The following is a 20,489-nucleotide window of genomic DNA, read 5'->3' as shown; positions in this document are numbered from 1 at the left end:
GTTCGCTGAAACAAGGTTTCAGCGGACAGTTTTTCGGAAATTCCGAAAAACCTTGTTCGTCAAACTGTCCGCTGAAACTGTCCGCTGAAAGCCCACACACGAGCGGACTGTCCGCCCAAACACTGTTCAGCGGACAAAGTTGGGCGAACAGTCCGCCCGTGTGTACGCGGCCTGATTTGCTAATGCGAACTGCTAAAGCGGTCCAATGAGTTTACTCGTAGAAACACAGGCTGTCTTCACTCTAATGCCCCGTACGCACTGTGGATTTTCCGACAGAAAATGTTCGATGGGAGCTTGTTGTCGGAAATTCTGACCGTGTGTAGGCTCCATCAGACATTTTCCATCGGAATTTCCGTCACACAAAATTTGAGACCTGGATCTCAAATTTTCCAACAACAAAATCTGTTCTCGTAAATTCCGATCATGTGTACACAATTCCGACACACAAAGTTCCACGCATGCTCTCAATCAAGTACGAGATGGAAGCGCTCATTCTGGTAAAACTAGCATTTGTAATGGAGATAGCACATTTGTCACGCTGCAAATTTTTAAATCTTTTAATGCAGCACATTCTCTTCTTCTTTATAATGCTAGAATAATGAAGTTGTTTTGCTGCTGATATTCACAGAGTTCTGACAAACTGATTTCTTTATTATTTTTTGTGATCTCATGAATCATTTTTTTTTTTTCGTCAGATCTCCATAATGTTTAGAATTTTTGTTTATATTTTTTTTTTATCCAGATCTCCTTCTTTTATTTAGTTTTTTATAGTGATCTCCATAATTTTTTCTTTCGTTTTTGTATCAAGTTACCACAACACCATTATTATCTAGAATTTTTTAACCTCAAGGAGGTTGGTGTTGGTGTCCCTTGTTAATTTGACATTGTATTTTTGAAATTTACCTGCCTACTCACAAACAAACTGTCCCTTTTTGAAGTAAAACACATAGCCAAGTATTTTTGAAAAATAAATAGCCATTTATTATGTGTCATAACAAAATATAGAGGAAGGCAATGCTGGAGAAACTGGTGAAATTTGCAAAGCCTTTGTACCCCAGGGCACACATCAATTATTTTACAGTCAAAATGGGTGGCCTGAGGAGTCCTATAATAGTGAGCACAATCCGGTCTAGGACTACAAGTGATCAGGAACAGCAGCAAATGACATATCTGTCCCCAGACTGTGGTCTTACAACAGCCTGTGTCTTTTGTCAGACCAGACTGAACCCAGGCCATCCCTTTCTTGTCTTCCTTCCATGCATGCTTCTAGGCTGTGGCTCTGGTGTTGTAGTTGTGGCAGGAGGTGGAGGAGGAGGACCATGGTTGAACTCACAAACATGGCTTTGGCTTGTGAGTTCGCCCCTCAACCCCTTATTTAGGGCTTGCAAGCTAACTTCCTCACATAAGAGGCGTTGGCCATCCTCCATTTCCTGCATTTTGCAGGCTGCCATGTAGGCATAGTCCTCTTGAATTTTGGAGGGGTTCTAAGGGCCACAGTAGCCTTCTGAAATAGGCCAAGTGCTGCCTCCTCCAGGTTACTCCTCTTCCTGGGACTTTTTTTTGGAAGGCGGAGGGGAGGGACCTGGGATTCGGGCAGGCTACTGGGCCCGGCCACCTCCTGGCTGCCACTTTCCACAGCCTCCTTCTTGCTGAGACTTTCCTGTGTATGGAAAAGTGACACATTTTTAGTTTTTGGTTCATCAATCACACAATTTTCAGCTCTTGACTGTTGCAAATTGAATGTTAAATAGAAAAGACTATCATTCTGACCCCAGCATTTTTCATTCTTGTCCCAATCATTTGTGGCCACTACTGTCTATTGATATGTAAAATACTTTGTAAAATCAGAAATTACTGATCAATAATAACATCTAGTTAACATCATTAATTATTTGACAAGAAATTTGTTGAACGATGCTATACCTGGATCAAGCTGGCCTCCTCCACTTCTTCCTGGCTGGAAGGCCCAGGTTTGACGTTGGAAGCCTCAGCTGAGGTGGAAGGAAGCCTTGAAGGAAGACTGGAGAGTGTGGCCTGGGTTCAGTCTGGCCTGCCATAGTACCATCGCCTGGGTACATAAATGTCATCTGCTGCAGCTCTTGATCTCTGGGAATCCTGGACCTTCTTGCGCTCCCTATTATAAGTGCTCCTCATGTCTCCAATTAGGGCCTTAAAATAGGGGATGTCTGCTGTGGGGATCACCGGCTTCAAAAATTCCAGCAATTGATCCAGCGCTGCCTTCCTCTTTGTTTTATTGTTATGAAAGGGTTGGTTTACCTGCCACAGACAGGACAACTCCCTATACATATCAATGAATATGGGGATAAAGTCCTGATTATTCAATAGATCTATTTTCTCTGCAAGGCACAACACAAGACAATGTGGAATATAAATGGAAAATTTGGGGCAGGGGGGAGAATTTGGGACTTTATATGAAACACACCACTTGGGTAGGATGGGACATGCAATTTGATATATAGGATATTAATTGGTGATGACAATGGACATAATACAGTAATTAATATACATTTAATTAAATCAATAAATATGATACAAGTTAGTAAAGCATAATTGATACATCATATCATAAAATAGAATTAATAACATAGTAAACAATGTATCATGTGATAAAATTAATATCAGCAGTACATCCAGAATAGTCACAGGCACAATGAACATATTGTATTAAATAAATTGATGACTCATCCAAATAAAACCCATGGTATAAACATGGTTGCTGTGACATGACATCAACTATAAAAGCGGGGCGGGGGGCCTGTACTCGCTGCGAGTCAATACCACGCCCCATACACGCCCACACGGCTGACGTCAGTCTGGCGATGCATGTTGGCGTCTTAATTTTGACCAGCTTTGTGCAATATTAGTGGAGGTTTAGGCTCCTACATATAGGCGTGTAGTCGCCTGTGTGTGGTCGCCTCCTCTCTCAGTGCACATTACAGCGTGACGTTGGTGGGTCACCGCTGGCGGACAGGCTGATTTTCTTTCCAGCATCCAGGGACTTTACATTCAAATTTATGGTTGCACTTCACTATCCTTTACATATTTCATTAAGCCTCAGGTATTCACTGTTCAGTGCGTTGCCATTGTTTTTACTGGTGGTTTTTGCACTTTTTATTCTTATTGCTTTACTTCAATCCCTCTCTACACCCAGGTGTTGTCTATGTGCTCTTCCACTCTTTCATACACTTTCTCTTCACCATTCCATTCTCTCATCTTATAGTCCCTGTATAATACCCACCTGCTCATTACATATATCATTATTTATTATATTATACTGTCGGGGTTCTCACTGACTATTACAACATTGGAAGGGGGACTCCATGTATGCACTTCTTTGTTCCCTGGTTGGCTCTGCCCTGCTGCCGCTGGATGATTTCCTCATCCCTTGGTGCCTCTCATCATCAATGGTTCTACTATCTATGCTCCTTTACAAATTTATTTTATACCCACAGGTAAAAGTGTTAGGACAGTAGTTGCTGTTCCCTCATTTCCTGTGTTAATCAATGAACATTAATTATCTATTTATTATTAATTTTAGGCATCCCCAGTTAGCTGCTCCTGATGAGTGGATACAAATCCACGAAACGCGTAGAGATTTTATATTTGATGTCATGTCACAGCAACCATGTTTATACCATGGGTTTTATTTGGATGAAAACAGCAAATTCTCCTGCGCTCTGGTTTCTTGGTCTTTAAAATGTGATATATACAGTTTGGAATGGTGTAGTCACTAAGTCTTGCAGCCCTCCTTTAGAACATTGGGTGTTCAAATACTAAAAAGAGAAAATACAAAGAAGAGGAAGGCGCACTGACCTAGTGCATTACCATAAAACAGCTTTATTTAAAATTGAATCAAATAGCAAAATGGCTACTCACAAACGAGTATTGATCACAGGCAAAATCAATACAAATAAATCCATCGCACCAAACGTGTGGCGACTCCAGACCAGATGTCCGATTGCCTGTGATCAATACTCGTTTGTGAGTAGCCATTTTGCTATTTTATTTGGATGAGTCATCAATTTATTTAATACAATATGTTCATTGTGCCTGTGACTATTCTGGATGTACTGCTGATATTAATTTCATCACATAATACATTGTTTACTATGTTATTAATTATATTATGATATGATGTATCAATCATGCTTTACTAACTTGTATCATATTTATTGATTTAATTAAATGTATATCAATTACTGTATTATGTCCATTGTTGTCATCAATTAATATCCTATATATCAAATTGCATGTCCCATCCTACCCGAGTGATGCGTTTCATATAAAGTCCCAAATTCTCCCTTTATATTCCACATTATCGGGGATAGAGACCTGGGTACTGGATAGTCCTGGTCTCACATAAAGTACCAACAGCTCTTCCTTTTTACAACACAAGACAAACCCTAATGTCAGGCTAAACTCTCCTAATCTTGTCCCAATATAGGCCTCAATCTATAAGCAGTGTAGGCCACTGATGTACCAAGTTAAAACTGTACCTTCATTCAAACGATCGGCTCTTCCTATGCTCTTTCCTCCTCTCACAGATTGTACATACGACGCATGTGTGTTACGCTTTAGATACATTTTGCATGCGTGAAACTCCGCCCGCCCCTGACGGAGAAAGAGCAAGTGCATGCAGAGGAGAGCAGCAATGACAAAAGCCCGGAGGCACGAATGTCCTGATCCCAGAGGAGGTTTAAGGCCTCAAATATGTCCTTTATAGAGATGGTGGACATCTTGAAGAGGGCCGACTATGAGGGGAAGCATGGACCTTACCCAAACCCAAATGTCAGAAAGGCCAAGATCATGACTAAAGTTATGAAAAGTCTGCACAGGAATTTTGCGATACGACGATCCAAGGATCAATTGAGGAAACACTGGTCAGACCTGAAATTGAGGGAGCAGGATCAGTACAGAAAGATCATGACAGTTCTTCAAAAATGTAAGTAGTTGTCTACTAGTTGTGTGTTACTATTATTATTACTTGCATGCTGCTCCATGTGCTTTTCTTTACTGTTGTACAGTTTATAATAGCAACTTTCAGGTTCGTGGGCATAGTAATCGTTCATAGAACATTGTTCATTCATATCAAAGTCTTCATATTGTGATATTTTTCACCAATTTTTTAAGTATCTTGAAAGCCGAATATTGAAGATGCACACAGTGTGTCAACATGTGCTAGCTGCCATCACGGGATATCAATGTACATGTTTGGTGGGTGCAAACCCTTCCTCGCAACCAAAGTAGCTGAGAGGAAGGGGTTGCACCCTCCAAACACGTTCATTGATCCCCCATGATGAGAGCTAGCACATGTTGACATTAGGCATGGGATCAGGAGGGAAATCCCTATTTTGACTCTCAATTTGTGTGCATCTTCAAAATTTAGTTTTCACAGGGGTGACATCACCCCATCTGATAAAGGCAATATCAACACAGTTTGGACATACTAATGTCTAATATTGCCTTCACTTTGTCAAAGTTGAACTTTGTAAGTTCTTGAGTTGTGTACTGTTTTATGGTTTTAAACATGCCTGTTTTAACACAAAAAAAGCTATTTGTAATGTCAAAAACAAACATGGTATTACTAAAATATGTTTTTTGTTCAAAAACCCTTTTCTAACGCATATGTAAATGTGCACAGAGTAAAAAGTTTTCTACTCAACAATGTGTGGCTTCTTCTTTCAATGCTCAATATCATTTGTTGGACTAAATTGGTGTTTACACTGAAATGGGGGTTATTTACTAAATGCAAATCTACTTTGCACTACAAGTGCACTTCAGTGCAGTTTCAAGTACACTTTTGCAGTGCACTTGGAGTGCAAAGTGGAATTTCCTTTATTAAATAACACCCACAGTGCTTTATAATTTGCCACAATCATGCCATTTTTCTGACTCTGCAAAATTCATTTATGGTGCTGAAAATGATGTATATTTTTAACAGTAATGCATTACATACATTAACAACAAAAACAAGGCGCACATGTAGCAGACCCACAGCATAATAATAGTTCGCTGAAGAAGAGATTTTCACATCGTGTATCAAATAAATTATGTTTGACCTATTGAAGAAAATGCCAAAAAATAAAAGCCCATTGGAGAACCTAGGAGACAGCTAAAAGAAACAAGCAGTAAATCAAAGCAAATATTATTTCAGTTTAAATAAAAAAAAATATTTTTCAATTTTTTATTAAACTGGCATATCAATGGCCCCCTACGGACCTTGCGTGCGCTTTGGGGGGCAAGCACTGAAAACCAGATACAAACCTACAAGCACAAACTGAAGAGCAGTAATGATCGGAAAAGCACAAGGCTGAAAAGCACGAATCGCCTCTCACCAAACTTCTACTAACACAAGATTAGCAGAAGGAGTCCAAAGGGTGGCGCACTTGGTATTGAACTTCCCTTTTCTAGTGCCATCACACGTTCTGTACGTCACCACGTTCTTGACTTTCTGAACTTCAGACAAGATTTGTGTGACCTCATGTATGCAAGACAAGTTTGAGCCAACATCTGTCGGAAAAAAACATGGATTTTGTTGTTGGAATGTCCGATCGTGTGTACACGGCATGAGACATGCAAGCTGTCCATCACTTGATGGAATCCAGAATGCAACTCATACAGAATTATCAATGAATACATTTGTTGCAGTCAAACTGGAGTGTTCATAAGGAAGAATGGTTACATTTAAATAAGAAGGATAAGACTAACTAAAGTTCAAAGTTGGTTATTAGGGATGAGCGGAACACCCCCCCGGTTCAGTTCACAGCAGAACATGCGAACAAGCAAAAAATTTGTTCGAACACTATTAAAGTCTATGGGACAGGAACGTGAAAAATCTAAATTGCTCATTTTAAAATCTTATATGCAAGTTATTGTCATAAAAAGTGTTTGGGGGCCTGGGTCTTGCCCCAGGGGACATGTATCAATGAAAAAAAAGTCTGTTTTTTCGGGAGCAGTGATTTTAATAATGCTTAAAGTGAAACAATAAAAATTAAACATTCCTTTAAATATCATGCCTGGGGGGTGTCCTTAGTATGCCTGTAAACTAGCACATCTTTCCCATGTTTATAACAGTGCCACAGCAAAATTACATTTCTAAAGGAAAAAATTTCATTTAAAACTGCTCATGGCTGTAATGCATTGTCGGATCCTGGCAATATAGATAAAAATACCAATTTTGTTTTTTAAAAGTGGCGGGGATGTCCCCCAAAATTCATGGATATTAAGGGGAACCCCTCACCCAATTTTTTTTTTAATGGAGTGGGGGTCCCCCAGGCACTATGTACTCTGAACAGCAGTATAAAAAAATCTATACGGTCTGCCCTATATACTCTGCAGAAAGTTGGGTGTTGGTGGTACCAGAACACTGTAAGCCCTCACAGTTACTCCAGTTACTATTTTACTGAAATATTATATCAAGAATTGTAATTACATGCCCCTGTTAAACAGTGGCAGAAATATTGGGCCTTGGGTGGTGGTGGTGCCACAACACTGTAACCTCTCACATATACTCATGTTGGGCGCTGGAACAGACCCTACTGTGAAACCTGACTGTCAGTTTCTTGTCCTTCTGTGGCACCCCCTCCCTCTAGGCTCATGTTACTCCCTTCTTCAACCTGTGAACCAGGGAGCTTTCAAATTGCTGCGCATCCTCCAGCCAACATAAAACCAGCACTGTGGTTGAATAGTTCTGTGGACTCCTCTGTGCACGATGGTGGGGCTACAGAAGGATTGACTGTGGACAAGGAGCCGGTGTAATAGGCTACTTTGGCACCTGTGTTGGAAGGCAAACTACTCTGAGCCTGGGTGACAGAGGATGAGGACCCACTAGATGGCATCAGTCCTTTAATACCAGTAACAGTCTGTAAAGAGATCATTCTGTTCACACCATATCATCAGGACAGCAAATGGCATTGACTTCTGAGTTCCTTTGAGTCAAGCTTTAAAATTGGCAGTACATCTTGCACAAAAAAAGTGTGGAGACCTTGTCTTGACCACTGATCCTACAAACAAAGTACAGTTCAGATGCTTCCTTACATAGTCCAGTCATGGTGCGACTTTGAGTGTGTACTTGACCACAACTGTATCAGAAAGCATCATGATGGTTCAGACATTGGCGAGACATTTCTGCTTTCACCAATCGTCCTGTAGTGCATTTATAACTGGCTTAGTTGTACTGTAGATTACATTACAGTCAATGCTATGCCTTAAAACACTTTGTGTCAAAATACATGGAAACTGACATCAATGAAATGAGTAGCATCTGAGCATGCAAGTTACTTTTATAGCCTTTCCACACAGCACCCATTAATCCCTACCTATGTAGGCATGTTCAAACTGTACCAGTTCCAAAAGTGTTATGGAACATGCCCTGAATGCATGCCTCGACATGCATGAGTAATACAAAGCAAGTTGCAAAACAGAAGATTTCTATAAAATAGTACATGATAAGTTAAATTATAGAATATTTTTGTGATTAGCAGTCAAAAATCTATATATACACCCAAATAAGTTAAGTAAGAAAACTTTATTGTCCAGTTATAAGGATTAACACAATGTGAGAAGCTCGTTTTTCTATTGCATCAGTAATGCACAGTATCCTATATTGTGTTGTAGGTATTGTGGGCCTTTGGTCACTGGCAATATTAGCCTTTGAGAGATACCTAGTAATCTGTAAACCCATGGGGGATTTCCGATTTCAGAAGAAACATGCTATTATGGGGTGTTCCTTTACCTGGATTTGGGCTAGCATATGGACATCTCCACCTTTGTTTGGCTGGTGCAGCTATGTTCCTGAAGGTAATTTTTTTTCGTCTTCTTACTAATAAAGGTAAATTAATATTTATGTCTTGCAATCTGGCACCATTTAAAAATATCCACAGTGCAAAAGATCTGTGTTTTAACTGCGTCTAAAGCAAACACTGAAACTCATTTGTTTTTAGGTTGCTGAAAACTTTGTATCAAGTATATGACAGATGAACCCCAAGGGCTCATGCACACTGCAGCTCAAAAAAGTCAAAGAAGCAGCTCCTACAGGCTTTTGAGCTTTTTTGAGCTCTAATTTTTTTTCTGCCTAGAAACTCCCCTCCATGTTAGCCAATGTGTCCATGCACACTATGGCCTTTTCAGGAGTTTACAGGCATATGCTCTTACAGGCAGAACCCCCCCCCCCCCCCCAACAAACTCACGTTTTTGAGAAGAGCTTTGGAGCAGAAAAGACCCCTAAGTACCCAAACATGCCAAAACACTAAAAAGCATGAAAAAGCTCAAAGAAGCTCGAAAATGCACAAAAAAAAGATACAATTAGCTGAGAGGAGGGTTTGTGAAAAAAAACGCTTATGCTCAAAAAAGCTTGCAGGAAAACTCAATAAAAACATCCAAAAGAGCACAAGGAAGCAGAAGCTTCTTCAAGCTTTTAGGCAGAGAAATAAAAGTTCAAATGCCTGTAAAAGCATCTTTTTTTTGAGCTGCAGTGTGTATGATAAGACTTCATGTACACTGCTGCTGGTAAAAGGATGTTTAGGAGCAGTTGGGATTTTTTTTTCAGTTGGCCCTGAACTCTCCTCTATGTTATCTTATCAGTACATGTATTTGTGAGGGATTTATAGTAGTTTCTAGGCAGTTGAGTTTAGAAGCATTTTTTGTAAAGCAAAAAAATGCATTCTGGATGGATGTTCAGAGGCATTTGAAAAGCCAAATGCCTGTAACAGCTTGTAAACAGGTGTAAACGTGGTAACTTGCGTTTAGCCGTGTTTCGTTTACATTTTTGGCTATTTGCTAGTTGGTTACTATCTGTCAAGATAAATCGTTCAGGAGAGGTTTTAAAACGTCCCTTGTATATTAAGCCTAAGATTGTACTCTGTTTAGAGAACTTTAAAACAAATAATACAAAGACCACCATTCACATGTACAGTGCAGTAGCCTATTGCATCCAATCAGCTTTCACCTTTTGTAAATCATTGCAATTACAAATTACTGCTGTATGGTTGTTCTAGATTACATGCACTTTATACTTTGCACTATGACTTTATTAATTAAGCCTTACTAGTGACACTAATGCCGTGTACACGCGTAGCGGACTATCCGGCGGACTTAGTCTGGTGGACTTCCCGCCGGACTGTCCGCCGGACTTTCCGAACGAGCTACTTGCCCACACACGGCACTTTTTCAGCGGACTAATATGGCGTACTAAGTCCGCCGGACTATCCGCTGTACTTTTAAAATGAACGGACTCGCCCACCCACGGAGGAAAGTCCGCTCATTTTGAGCGCGTCTCCAGGTAGCCGGGGCCAGCGAAGGAGGCGTCGCTGGCCCCGTCACCTGGTATGGACTTAAAGGGCAACCCCAATGCTGAAAAAAATCCAACATCAGACCCTTGTCCGAGCACGCTACCCGGCTGGCCAGGAAAGGGGGGGACGAGCGAGCCCCCCCCCTCCTGAGCTGTACCAGGCCGTGTGCCCTCAACATGGGGGGTGCCTTGGGGAAGGGGGGGCTGCGCGGCCCCCCCACCCCAAAGCACCTTGTCCCCATGTTGATGAGGACAAGGGCCTCTTTCCGACAACCCTGGACTTGAGTCCGCCGGACTTTTCCACTGGATTGTTTGATCGTTGTGTACGCGGCATTAATATTACTTTGCATAAAAGTCTCTTACAATATGTACATAGGTTTATTCTATAAGATAATGCAAAGAGCTAGTTTTTTTTCTTACCTGTAAAATCCTTCTCTTGGAGTACAATATTGGACACAGGCTTACATTAATCAAGACCATGGATTACGGTATATCATGCCACCTTCAGGGGAGGACACAAAGTTGTAAGGACAACCCATATAACCTCTCCCAATACCAGCAATTTTCAGATTTTAATTTTTTAAGCAATGTCCTATAAGAAAAGGATTTTACAGGTGCATTACAAAAATCATTATTTCTTAATTCATACAATGCTGGATATAGGCCTTTATTAACTCAAAACTGGTAACCAGTAAAAGGCTATTAAAATGTAATTTATGGAGAATTTTGGGTACCATAATTTTTTGTAATTTCATGGTCTTGACATGTTTGGTATCTATTTACTTAACACAACCCCATCTTTTATATTTTACTAATAATTGGGTACAATATTGTATTTATTTGCACTAAGACTTATTTTAGTGTATTTTCCTGAAAATATGCATTTGATAATTAGCTATGCAAATATCATATGACATAAAAAAATTGCAACTACTAAATAATTTCGAGCAAAAGAATGGTGATTTTAATATGTGTGCAAAAAATATAAAAAATGCCCTGGTTGGGCAAGTGGTGAATCAACACCATGGAATTCCCCCCAGCAACACAACTAAAGGGTGGGTAAACAATGCCAACAGGCCCAAAATAAGGAAAACAAATTCCAAATTGAAAGAGAGGCTTGAAGCACCTTAGGGGCCAAAGCTGGCATTAATAGAGGCCTGAACACCCACCTTGTAAAACTTAAATATGTGAAAGGAGAACCAAGTGGTGGCTTTGCAAAACTGAGAAATAGACAACTGGTGTGGAAAGCCAAAGAAGTACCAGCTGAATGAGTCAAATGAGTTTTACCAGGAAAAAGACTCCTTAGCGAAAATGTGTCTAATCCACCTACAAATAGTGGGAGGCAATGCAGGACAGCCCTTACAGGAACAGACATGCTGAAAGAGAATTTGAATATGGAAGCAGTGGCCGAGAAGAAAACTTTTGCTAATCCTAACCCTAGGGCAGGATGATGTCCTGATTAAGATGGAAGTGAGAAACCCCCGAAGAAAGGATGCCCACGGTTTCAAAACCACCTAGTCCATATGAAGAACAATAAAGGACTTTGTACAAGATAAGGCTGTCAGTTTCAAGACCTGCCTTGCTGACGTGATACCCACAAGAATAACACCTTACAGGTAAGGTCAGCCAAAGGGGTATTCCAAATGGGCTATAAAGGAGGTTTCTGTGGAAACTCATAAGACCACATTAAGATCTCATACTGAGACTAGTGAATGAATGGGGGACACTGTATAAGCCACCCCCTGAACACAGCCATTTTTTTTTTAACAGAAACGTTTTTATTGATCAAAACAAGTTATCAATACAACTTATGCACAGATCTCAATACAAGCACAGTCGGTTACAGAATTCAGACCTCCAATCCTAGTGATCACAAGCAGGGGACAGGAAAAGTAACACAAATTAAACCGTAAGAGAGCGAGCACTCAACCATGGATCCCAGATGCCGCCAAACTTCTTGGGGCATTTCCGCCCCATATATGTGAGCTTATAAAGTGGCAGTACCGAGTCCACCATCGAGTGCCACTGGGACACCGTAGGGGGAGAAGAATCCTTCCACCTCTGCAAAAGCACTTTCCTAGCATAGAAACATAAATAAAAGAGTAGGAGCCTCTTATATGTAGCCTGCACCACAGTATCCGTGACTCCAAGGAGAAGCACCTTCGGATCCATGGACACTGCGAGGCCAGTGACTGCGTTAATTCCCACCAGTATTTCTTGCCAATAATCCTGGATGATTGAGCATTCCCAAGTAACATGATAGAATGTACCTACTGCCCGTTGGCACTTAGGGCAAAGTTCGGACTGGGCGGGATAGATCCTGGCCAGGCGTTGAGGGGTGTAGTAGGCCCTATGCAAAAATTTTAATTGAATAAACCTATCCCTCGCAGAGATTACCCCAGGGAGGTAACTCTGAAGGGCCGATTCCCACTCCTCCTCCGAGAGGGAAGGGATGTCTCCCCTCCACACGAGGAACAGGGGTGAGTCCCCCTCCGGTTTTTCACAGGTGAGGCGTAGATATATGGAAGAGAGAATCCTGTCTACCCCACGAGACATGAGAAACCTCTCTATCCCATGAGGCTCGACTAGTACCCTCCCGGGAAATTGGGCCTGCGAGGCATGTTTCAGCTAAAGGAACCGAAACAGCATCCAGGAGGGAAGGCCATGGGCCTCCTTGAGGTCCGGAAAGGGGGTGATAGACCCCCTAGGCATAATATGAGCAAGGGTAGTGATACCAAACCTAGTCCAGAGTCCCGGGTCTGGGATAGAACCAAAATGCCGAAGCCTGGGGTTGCCCCACAGCGGGCTATGAGGGGAGACGGAGTCCGCAGCCTTAACAGTGGCCGTGACTCTGTCCCAAACTTGGATGGTAGTCCGCATTGGGATCGTTAAGTGCGGGCTGGATTTGATTCCCCGATAGACTATCCCCGCCAAGGCTGTGTAGGAACCCAGGATCGCCGCCTCCAGCGTAACCGCCGGATTAGATTTAGGCTGGGTGAACCACCAACGGACTGTGACCAACACTGCGGCCCAATAATACCGCCGGAAGCAGGGCAACGACAGTCCGCCCGCGGACAGTGGCATCTGTAGTTTGGCCCTAGAAATTCGCGGAACCCTACCACCCCACACAAAGGAGTAAACTACCCCATCTAACTTGCGGAAGAAAATGGCAGGGATCGGAACGGGTGTGTTACGGAATACATATAAAAATTTCGGAAGAAACGTCATCTTAAGTAAGTTAACCCGTCCTACCGGCGTCAGGGGCAGCGTTTTCCAGATCTGACATTTCGCTATTAAAGCATTCAGGACAGGATATAAGTTGTTAGCTAGAAATTGAGAGAAGTCCCTAGAGATCTCAACCCCTAAATATCTAAAACGGGATACCCTCTGCAGTGGGGACGAAGCGGGTGGGGGGGGGGTGTAGAATCAGAGAGCAGAAACAAACTCGACTTACTCCAATTGATCTGGACCCCCGAGAATCGACCATACTCATCAATTATGGATAGGGCCGACGCAAGGGACTCCGAAGCATCCCCAAGGTATAGTAACGCGTCGTCCGCATATAGCGACACCCGTTCTACCAAGGGACCCATCCTCAACCCCGCCACGCCCTCCGTAGAACGTAAAAGAATCGCCATGGGCTCAATGGCCAGAGCGAAGAGCCCCGGAGACAGGGGGCAACCCTGCCTCGTGCCCCGGCAAAGGCGGATAGGGGAGGAAAGGACTCCACCCGTGCGTATACGAGCCACAGGAGAGGCATACAATTGTTGTATCCAAGTCACGAATTTAGGACCAAAGCCAAATCGGGCAAGGACTTGCCAGAGAAAGCCCCACTCGACGGAGTCGAAGGCCTTCTCCGCATCAAGGGAGGCCACCGCACCCACATCCTCCCCCCTCCCCAGCCACGATATGTTCATAAAGAGGCGCCGCAAATTAATATCAGTGCCTTTACCAGGCATGAAACCTGTTTGATCCCCATTAACTAACGCATGTATGACCGTGTTCAGCCTACCTGCCAATATCTTCGCCAATAACTTGGCGTCAACATTTAACAAAGATATCGGCCTGTAGGAGGAGCAGAGTTCCGAGTCCTTCCCCGGCTTCGGGATCAGTACAATGATGGCCTCAGAAAAGGAGTCAGGAAGGGCATTCAATGCCAAGGCCTTGGTTAGACTAGCATGATAATAAGGGACTACCACTTCTGCATTGGTTCTATAGAACTCAGAGGGGAGTCCGTCCGGACCCGGAGTCTTCCCCGCCTGAAGGGACTTAAGCGCCCTCTGGACCTCAAGCACAGTGATAGGGCTCTCCAGGGCAGCTGCAGCCTCCCGAGTCAGGACAGGGAAAGCCACCCTGTCCAGAAAGGAGGTCAATTCCCCTTGGGAATACGTGGCCTTAGATTCGTACAGGTGAGTATAATATTGCTCAAACCTAGTATTGATTTGAATGGGATCAGAGAGAATAGTATCATCAGCCCCCCTAATGTTCGCAATGCAGGAGCTCCCCGTCCGCTCCGCCGCCAGCCAGGCCAGCAACCTTCCCGGGCGTTCACCCTGTTCAAAAATTCTCTGCGTCTGAGAAAGAAGGAAGCGGCGGCAGGAAGCGGTGCGGATAAGCGCCAGCTCCCTATATGCGGTGAGCATATCCGCATGGGAACTCGGACTCGGGGAGCTGGCATAGCGGTCTTCCAGGAGTAGTGCTTTACGCTCAGCTTCCGATAGCATCAATCTTGAGGCCTTACGGACCTGAGCAATGGTAAACTGGTATCTGCCCCTGGCATATGCCTTAAACGCATCCCAGACCGAAGCCGGCGATGCAGAGTCAACATTATGTACCCAATAATCCGCCAGCTCCGGCAGCACCAGCGGGGCCACCTGTTCATCCGTAATCCAGTACCGGGAAAGTCTCCAAAGCCCCATCCCCGCCACCGAGTCAGTCTGGAGAGTCAGCATCACCGGGGCATGATCTGAGATACCACGAGACAGTATGGAGACCTCGGAGACCCTCTGCAACAGAGGAGTGCTCGCATATATCAGGTCAATCCGGGACAGAGTGGCATGAGTAGCTGAATGACACGTAAATTGTTTGGCTACCGGGTGTTTCCACCTCCACAGATCATGTAGCCCGAATGTTGCAGCCCAGCTGGCTAAACCCGGATCCGCCACCCGCCCTGTCGCAAGCCTGTCGACACTCGGATCTGGAGGCATGTTGAAGTCCCCAGCAAGAATGACATTAGTCACCGGGTAGCTGGCCACTACAGCAAGAATTTTCCTAAGCGTCGAGAGGCCTGCCGGTGGCGGGACATAAAGTCCCACCACCACCATTTCCACCCCATCACACATTGCATGCATAATAACATATTGCCCATCAGGATCTAGATGTAAATTAAGCAGTTGAAAGGGAAGCGCCTTATGTACCAAAACACTGACCCCCCTAGAATGAGAGGAGAAAGTGGAGTGGTAATAAGAGCCCACCCAGGGCTTTTTAAGTGCTAGAATACGAGAACCCGTAAGGTGAGTCTCCTGCAAGATACAGATGTGCGGGAGGAACTTCTTCAGATAAGAAAAAAACAGGGAACGCTTAATTTTGGAGTTCAATCCCCGCACGTTCCAGGACACCAACCTTAGGGGAGCCATGATAGTGAGAGCAAAAATACAGCAGTCCGGATCCCATCACCCCCTCCCACCCTCCATAACCCATATTTAAAAAAAAGGAGCAGAACCCTAAACCCAGAACAGGAGATCTCCTGCACGTTACAATGTACTGAGAAAAGTGCATACAAACTACCCAAAACACGGGCCCAGATAACAAACCCAAAACAACCCACCCGACGCCCCGCCCCCCACCCCACGCTACCCCCCCAACTTGGGCGCGTTTGTATCCCAAAAAAGTACATGTCTCTCAGACCCTTGGAAGCAGTGCCCCAAGAGGGCGCCTAGAAGGCACAGTAGAAGTCAACCATGATGATCCTGCCACCACATAGTCAGGCGGATAAAGAGTCTTGCAGTATCGATCTCCCTGCGGAAAGGAAGTCACCCGGACAGAGAGGTCCGGGGGCACAGTTCTTAAAATTGGTGGATCGTGGGGTAAATATAAACAGAACAGCAGCGCTGGGCATAACGGCTGGAATAATCCCACAAAAAATAGAACAGTACAAACCCCTCACTCCAGCACCGAGGATAGATGGTAGGCACATAACAGTCACAGTCAGCACTCCCAGTCCCACAGCCCCGCCAAGGAGGGATGGGGAAAGGGAAGGGGAGAAGAGGGGCCACGGATAGGAATAAGGGAACCCAGTGTCAGTAGCGAGACTACCCTCCGGTCAGATTAAAAAGCGCAGCATAAATCCAGTCAGCATCAACTGCAGGAGGGAGCCCGCAAAGAAAGTAAGAACCAGGTAAAAAAGGACGAGGGCAGCTTCACCTATTAACGTCGCGGCAGGGATTCCAGCCAGTTGGAGGCATCTTCAGGCGAGGTAAAGAATCTGGAGGTCTCCCCATCCTGGACTCGAAGGCACGCCGGGAAGAGCATGCCATACATCAGGCCCCTCTGCCGCAGGGCCATCTTCACATGATCAAACTGCTTCCGTTGTTTTTGTGTTTCCACCGAGAAATCCGGGAATAGCATGAGGCGAGTCCCCTCAAAGCGGAGTTCCTCAACATTCCTGCTCTCACGTAGCACCAGGTCTCGGTCTCTGTAATTGAGGAGACGCAGAATAAGTGTGCGAGGGGGGGCTCCAGGAGGCCCCCTAGCCGCCGGCATTCTGTGTGCTCTCTCAACCGCAAAAAACGGCGAGAAGGCCGCCTGGGGGAAGAGCTGGCGAAACAGACGCTCCACATAGGCAGCAGGGTTAGAACCCTCAGATCCCTCTGGTAGGCCAATGATCCGGAGATTGTTCCTCCGATTGCGGTTCTCGGCGTCCTCTGCGCGATACTCCAGTGCCCGCACCTTAGTAGTGAGAGCATGAAGGGAGGCAGTGTGTTCAGCCAGAGTGTCCTCTGCAGTCCCCACGCGGTTCTCAACTTCCGACAGCCTGGATCTAAATTTATCCATGTCCTTCCTGATCAGTCCCATCTCGAGCTGAACGGTATCAATCTTTGCCGTCAGCGTGGTTTGGCACATACCGATGGCCTGCATCAGGGCAGAGAAGTTGTCCTGGTCCTGGAGTGCTGGGTCAGCAGGGTCCGTGTCAGCGGCCTGCGACGCCATAACTGAGAGCGTGCAAGGCCGAGGTCCCCCACCGCGAGGCAGGGAACGCGGTGTGGCAGCTTTCAATGGAGTCCCGGATTTCTTCTTGCTGGGCATACCACACCAGGAAGTCAGTAGCCGGGTTCCAGGGACCTCAAGGTCGGCTATATCCGCAGGGAAACAGGATAGTTAGCAGTGCAGGTCACGGAGCTCCCGGACTATGCCTCCACTCCGGTCGCCATCTTGGACACGCCCCGAACACAGCCATTTTAACAGAAAATAGGTAGAGGTCTCTGAATGAGAACAGCCAAGACTGAAACTTGACCCTTTAGGGTGCTCAAGGCCAAGTACTGATCCAGCCTAAACTGAAAAAAGGACAGGTAGCACAGAGTCTAGGGTAAAACTTCTTTGCTTTGCCAATTAAGCCTTCCAATGTATAATGATTGACATTCTGAGAGGTCAATTTAATAGCTGAAAGCAGTGTAGGAATAATGGGATTAAAGAGAACCCAATCCTTCAGGACTTGGCCTTTAACAGCCAAGCCACCAAAGCCAGCAAACGTGAAGCAGGATAGTAGAATGGCCCTTGAGGCAGCAGGTTGTGTTGGTTAGGAAGTGCTCAGAGAGGCTATGAGGAGTACTAAGTCCTTCTGAGCTAATTTGGTGCCAAGATCACCAGCATGTTCTCCATCTTGACCCTGCAAAACAACTGACAAATAATTTATAGCGGAGGGAAGGCATATATTAGCTGAAACTGATCCCATGGGGTCATCAGCACATCCACTGAGAAGGCTCTTGGATCCCAAGCAATGAACCTTTCCACCTTGTTGTTAAAGTGGGTGCCAACAGCTCCATGTCCTGCATCCTCCAACCATGACAGATGTCCTGAAACACTTAGAGGAGAAGAGACTATTTCCCAATTTTCAGTCGCTGATTACTGAGGAGGTCTGTCTGACAACTGTTTACTTTTGGTATATGGACTGTAGATGAAGTAAAAATTTGCTTTTTTTTTACCCAAGCTAGAATTAGGTCAGCTACTTAAAGAGCTATAATACTTCTGGTGCCACCTTGGTGATTAATGTAAGGCACAGCTATGGTTTTGTTCAACTAAACTCTCCTTGGTCATCTCTGAAGTTGATTGGTTCACCACAATGGATAGGCAAATGGCCCTTAGCTTGAGAGTATTAATGGGAAGTCTGGATTTTCCCAATGACCATGGCGCTTAGACGGTTTCAGTTCCTGGGACTCCACCACAGCCCAACAGGCTGGCATCCATTGTGGGAACTCTCAAGGTTAACAAGAGAAAGGACTTCCTTGATTCCAGCGCAGGGCTGTTCAGCCACCAGGTCAGTAATATCTTGATCTGGGGAGACAGTACAGCACATGAGCCAGTCCAGCTACTAAGGTGTCATGCAGTCATGCAGGTGTCATGCAGTCAGTCAAAGGGAAGAGCAAAAAAATGGAAATGCAGCTCACCCACAGCAAATCAAAGGAACCACTTGTGTGTGTGTGGGGGGGGGGGGGGGGGGACGTATAAACCCAAATCCTTGATGTTAAAAATTCCCCTTGTTGCAGTGAATAAAAGCCCCAAAATCATTCCTCCTAGGGAACTAGAACAGTCACTTCTGAAAAGTGCAGTTGCTGCAAGGCAGTCTGAAGGGCCTGCAATCGCTCTGGAGAAGTCGGTAGGGTTGGGGGCCTAAAGCAGGGAAAAGGCAAAGATAAAATTATGAGACTGTGCATGTGGGACACCATGTCTAGGATGCAAAGATCCCAAATGTCCCGAGTCCAGGAGTGCAAAAAGGCCAATAGACTCCCGCACATGTAGAAGTGGAAGCACTCCTTGATTGTGAGGAGGACTTGGATGGCTTGGACATTTAGGGCTTGCAGTGAAACTGAGTGAAGTACTTGAATTTAGAAGTCAAGGTGTGGGAAGGATAAAAATAGGATTTTTTGTACTCACTGTAAAATCCTTTTCTCTGTAATTCACCGACTGACACAGCTCCTCTCTTTAGCCATTGGATTGTTACGCCACATGTAATATAAAAACCATAACTTTCTAGTTCCACCCAAGGGTCGGTCCCTTAGCCTGCCTTGCAGCTTCAGTACGTCAACAAGCAGTACAACGTAAAGAAAAATAGGAGAGGCGGGTGCTGTGTCAGTCGGTGAATTACAGAGAAAAGGATTTTACGGTGAGTACAAAAAATCCTATTTTTGCTTATATTCACCGATTGATACAGCTCCTTTCTTTAGCCATTGGGACATCCCCAAGCAGTGCCAAAGCGAGGGGTGGGAAAAACAGCATAAAACGTCCCCCACCCTGGCATGTGGGAGCTAGTATAAACTTTACCCACAAAACGACAGTGTGTGGGAATAACTAAACTTTTTTACCCATAAAAAATCAGGGTGCTCCTCAACAGAGAGAACTACCCTCAAACCACACCAGAACTGCAGTAACAAATGCAACAGTGCATTTACTTAAAAGTACTGCGTTTTTACCAAAAAAACAGGAAAAATGTATGTGCAATTGCAATTATACAGCCGCTTGCAAAACTGTGCAGCCAAAACAAGCATCAGCCGATGCATCTACCTTGTAGAATTTTGTCAAAGTGTGAACAGACGACCAAGCCGCCGCTTTACACACTTGAGTGACAGGCGCTTGATGTCGGAAGGCCCAAGACGTTCCAATTTTCCATGTGGAGTGGGTCGTGACCGGAAAGGGGGACACCTGCCCCTTCAAGGCATAGGCCTGTACTACAATCTGTCTGATCCACCTGGAAATGGTGGCCAACGAGACCGCCATGCCTTTTTTCGGACCAGCCACCGAAACAAACAAGGAGTCTGACTTCCGAAAGGGAGCCGTGACAGACAAATACACCCTCAGAGCCCGAACCACGTCCAGGGAATAGAGGGCCACCTCCTTAGGATGTGTCGGCTTCGGACACAGAGATGGTAACACAATGTTTTCATTGATGTGGAACGCCAAAACCACC

The 20,489-nt window shown here is 44.7% G+C and overlaps 1 protein-coding gene across 1 annotated transcript in view; it reads left to right on the top strand.

The window, feature by feature from the left end:
* LOC143983020 (pinopsin-like) overlaps positions 1-20,489 on the top strand; it is an 85,933-nt gene that overhangs the window by 49,745 nt on the left and 15,699 nt on the right. The window contains exon 2 of the mRNA XM_077482235.1: positions 8,638-8,820. Coding sequence (XP_077338361.1) covers positions 8,638-8,820 — 183 coding nt within the window. The remainder of the gene's footprint in view (positions 1-8,637; positions 8,821-20,489) is intronic.

Source organism: Lithobates pipiens, unplaced genomic scaffold (genome assembly GCF_037356315.1).
Source record: "Lithobates pipiens isolate NorthernLeopardFrog02 unplaced genomic scaffold, aLitPip1_a1.2 Scaffold_16, whole genome shotgun sequence".
NCBI lineage: Eukaryota > Metazoa > Chordata > Amphibia > Anura > Ranidae > Lithobates > Lithobates pipiens.
Note: the sequence above shows the minus strand (reverse complement) of the source record. Positions and strands in the feature narration are given on the sequence as shown.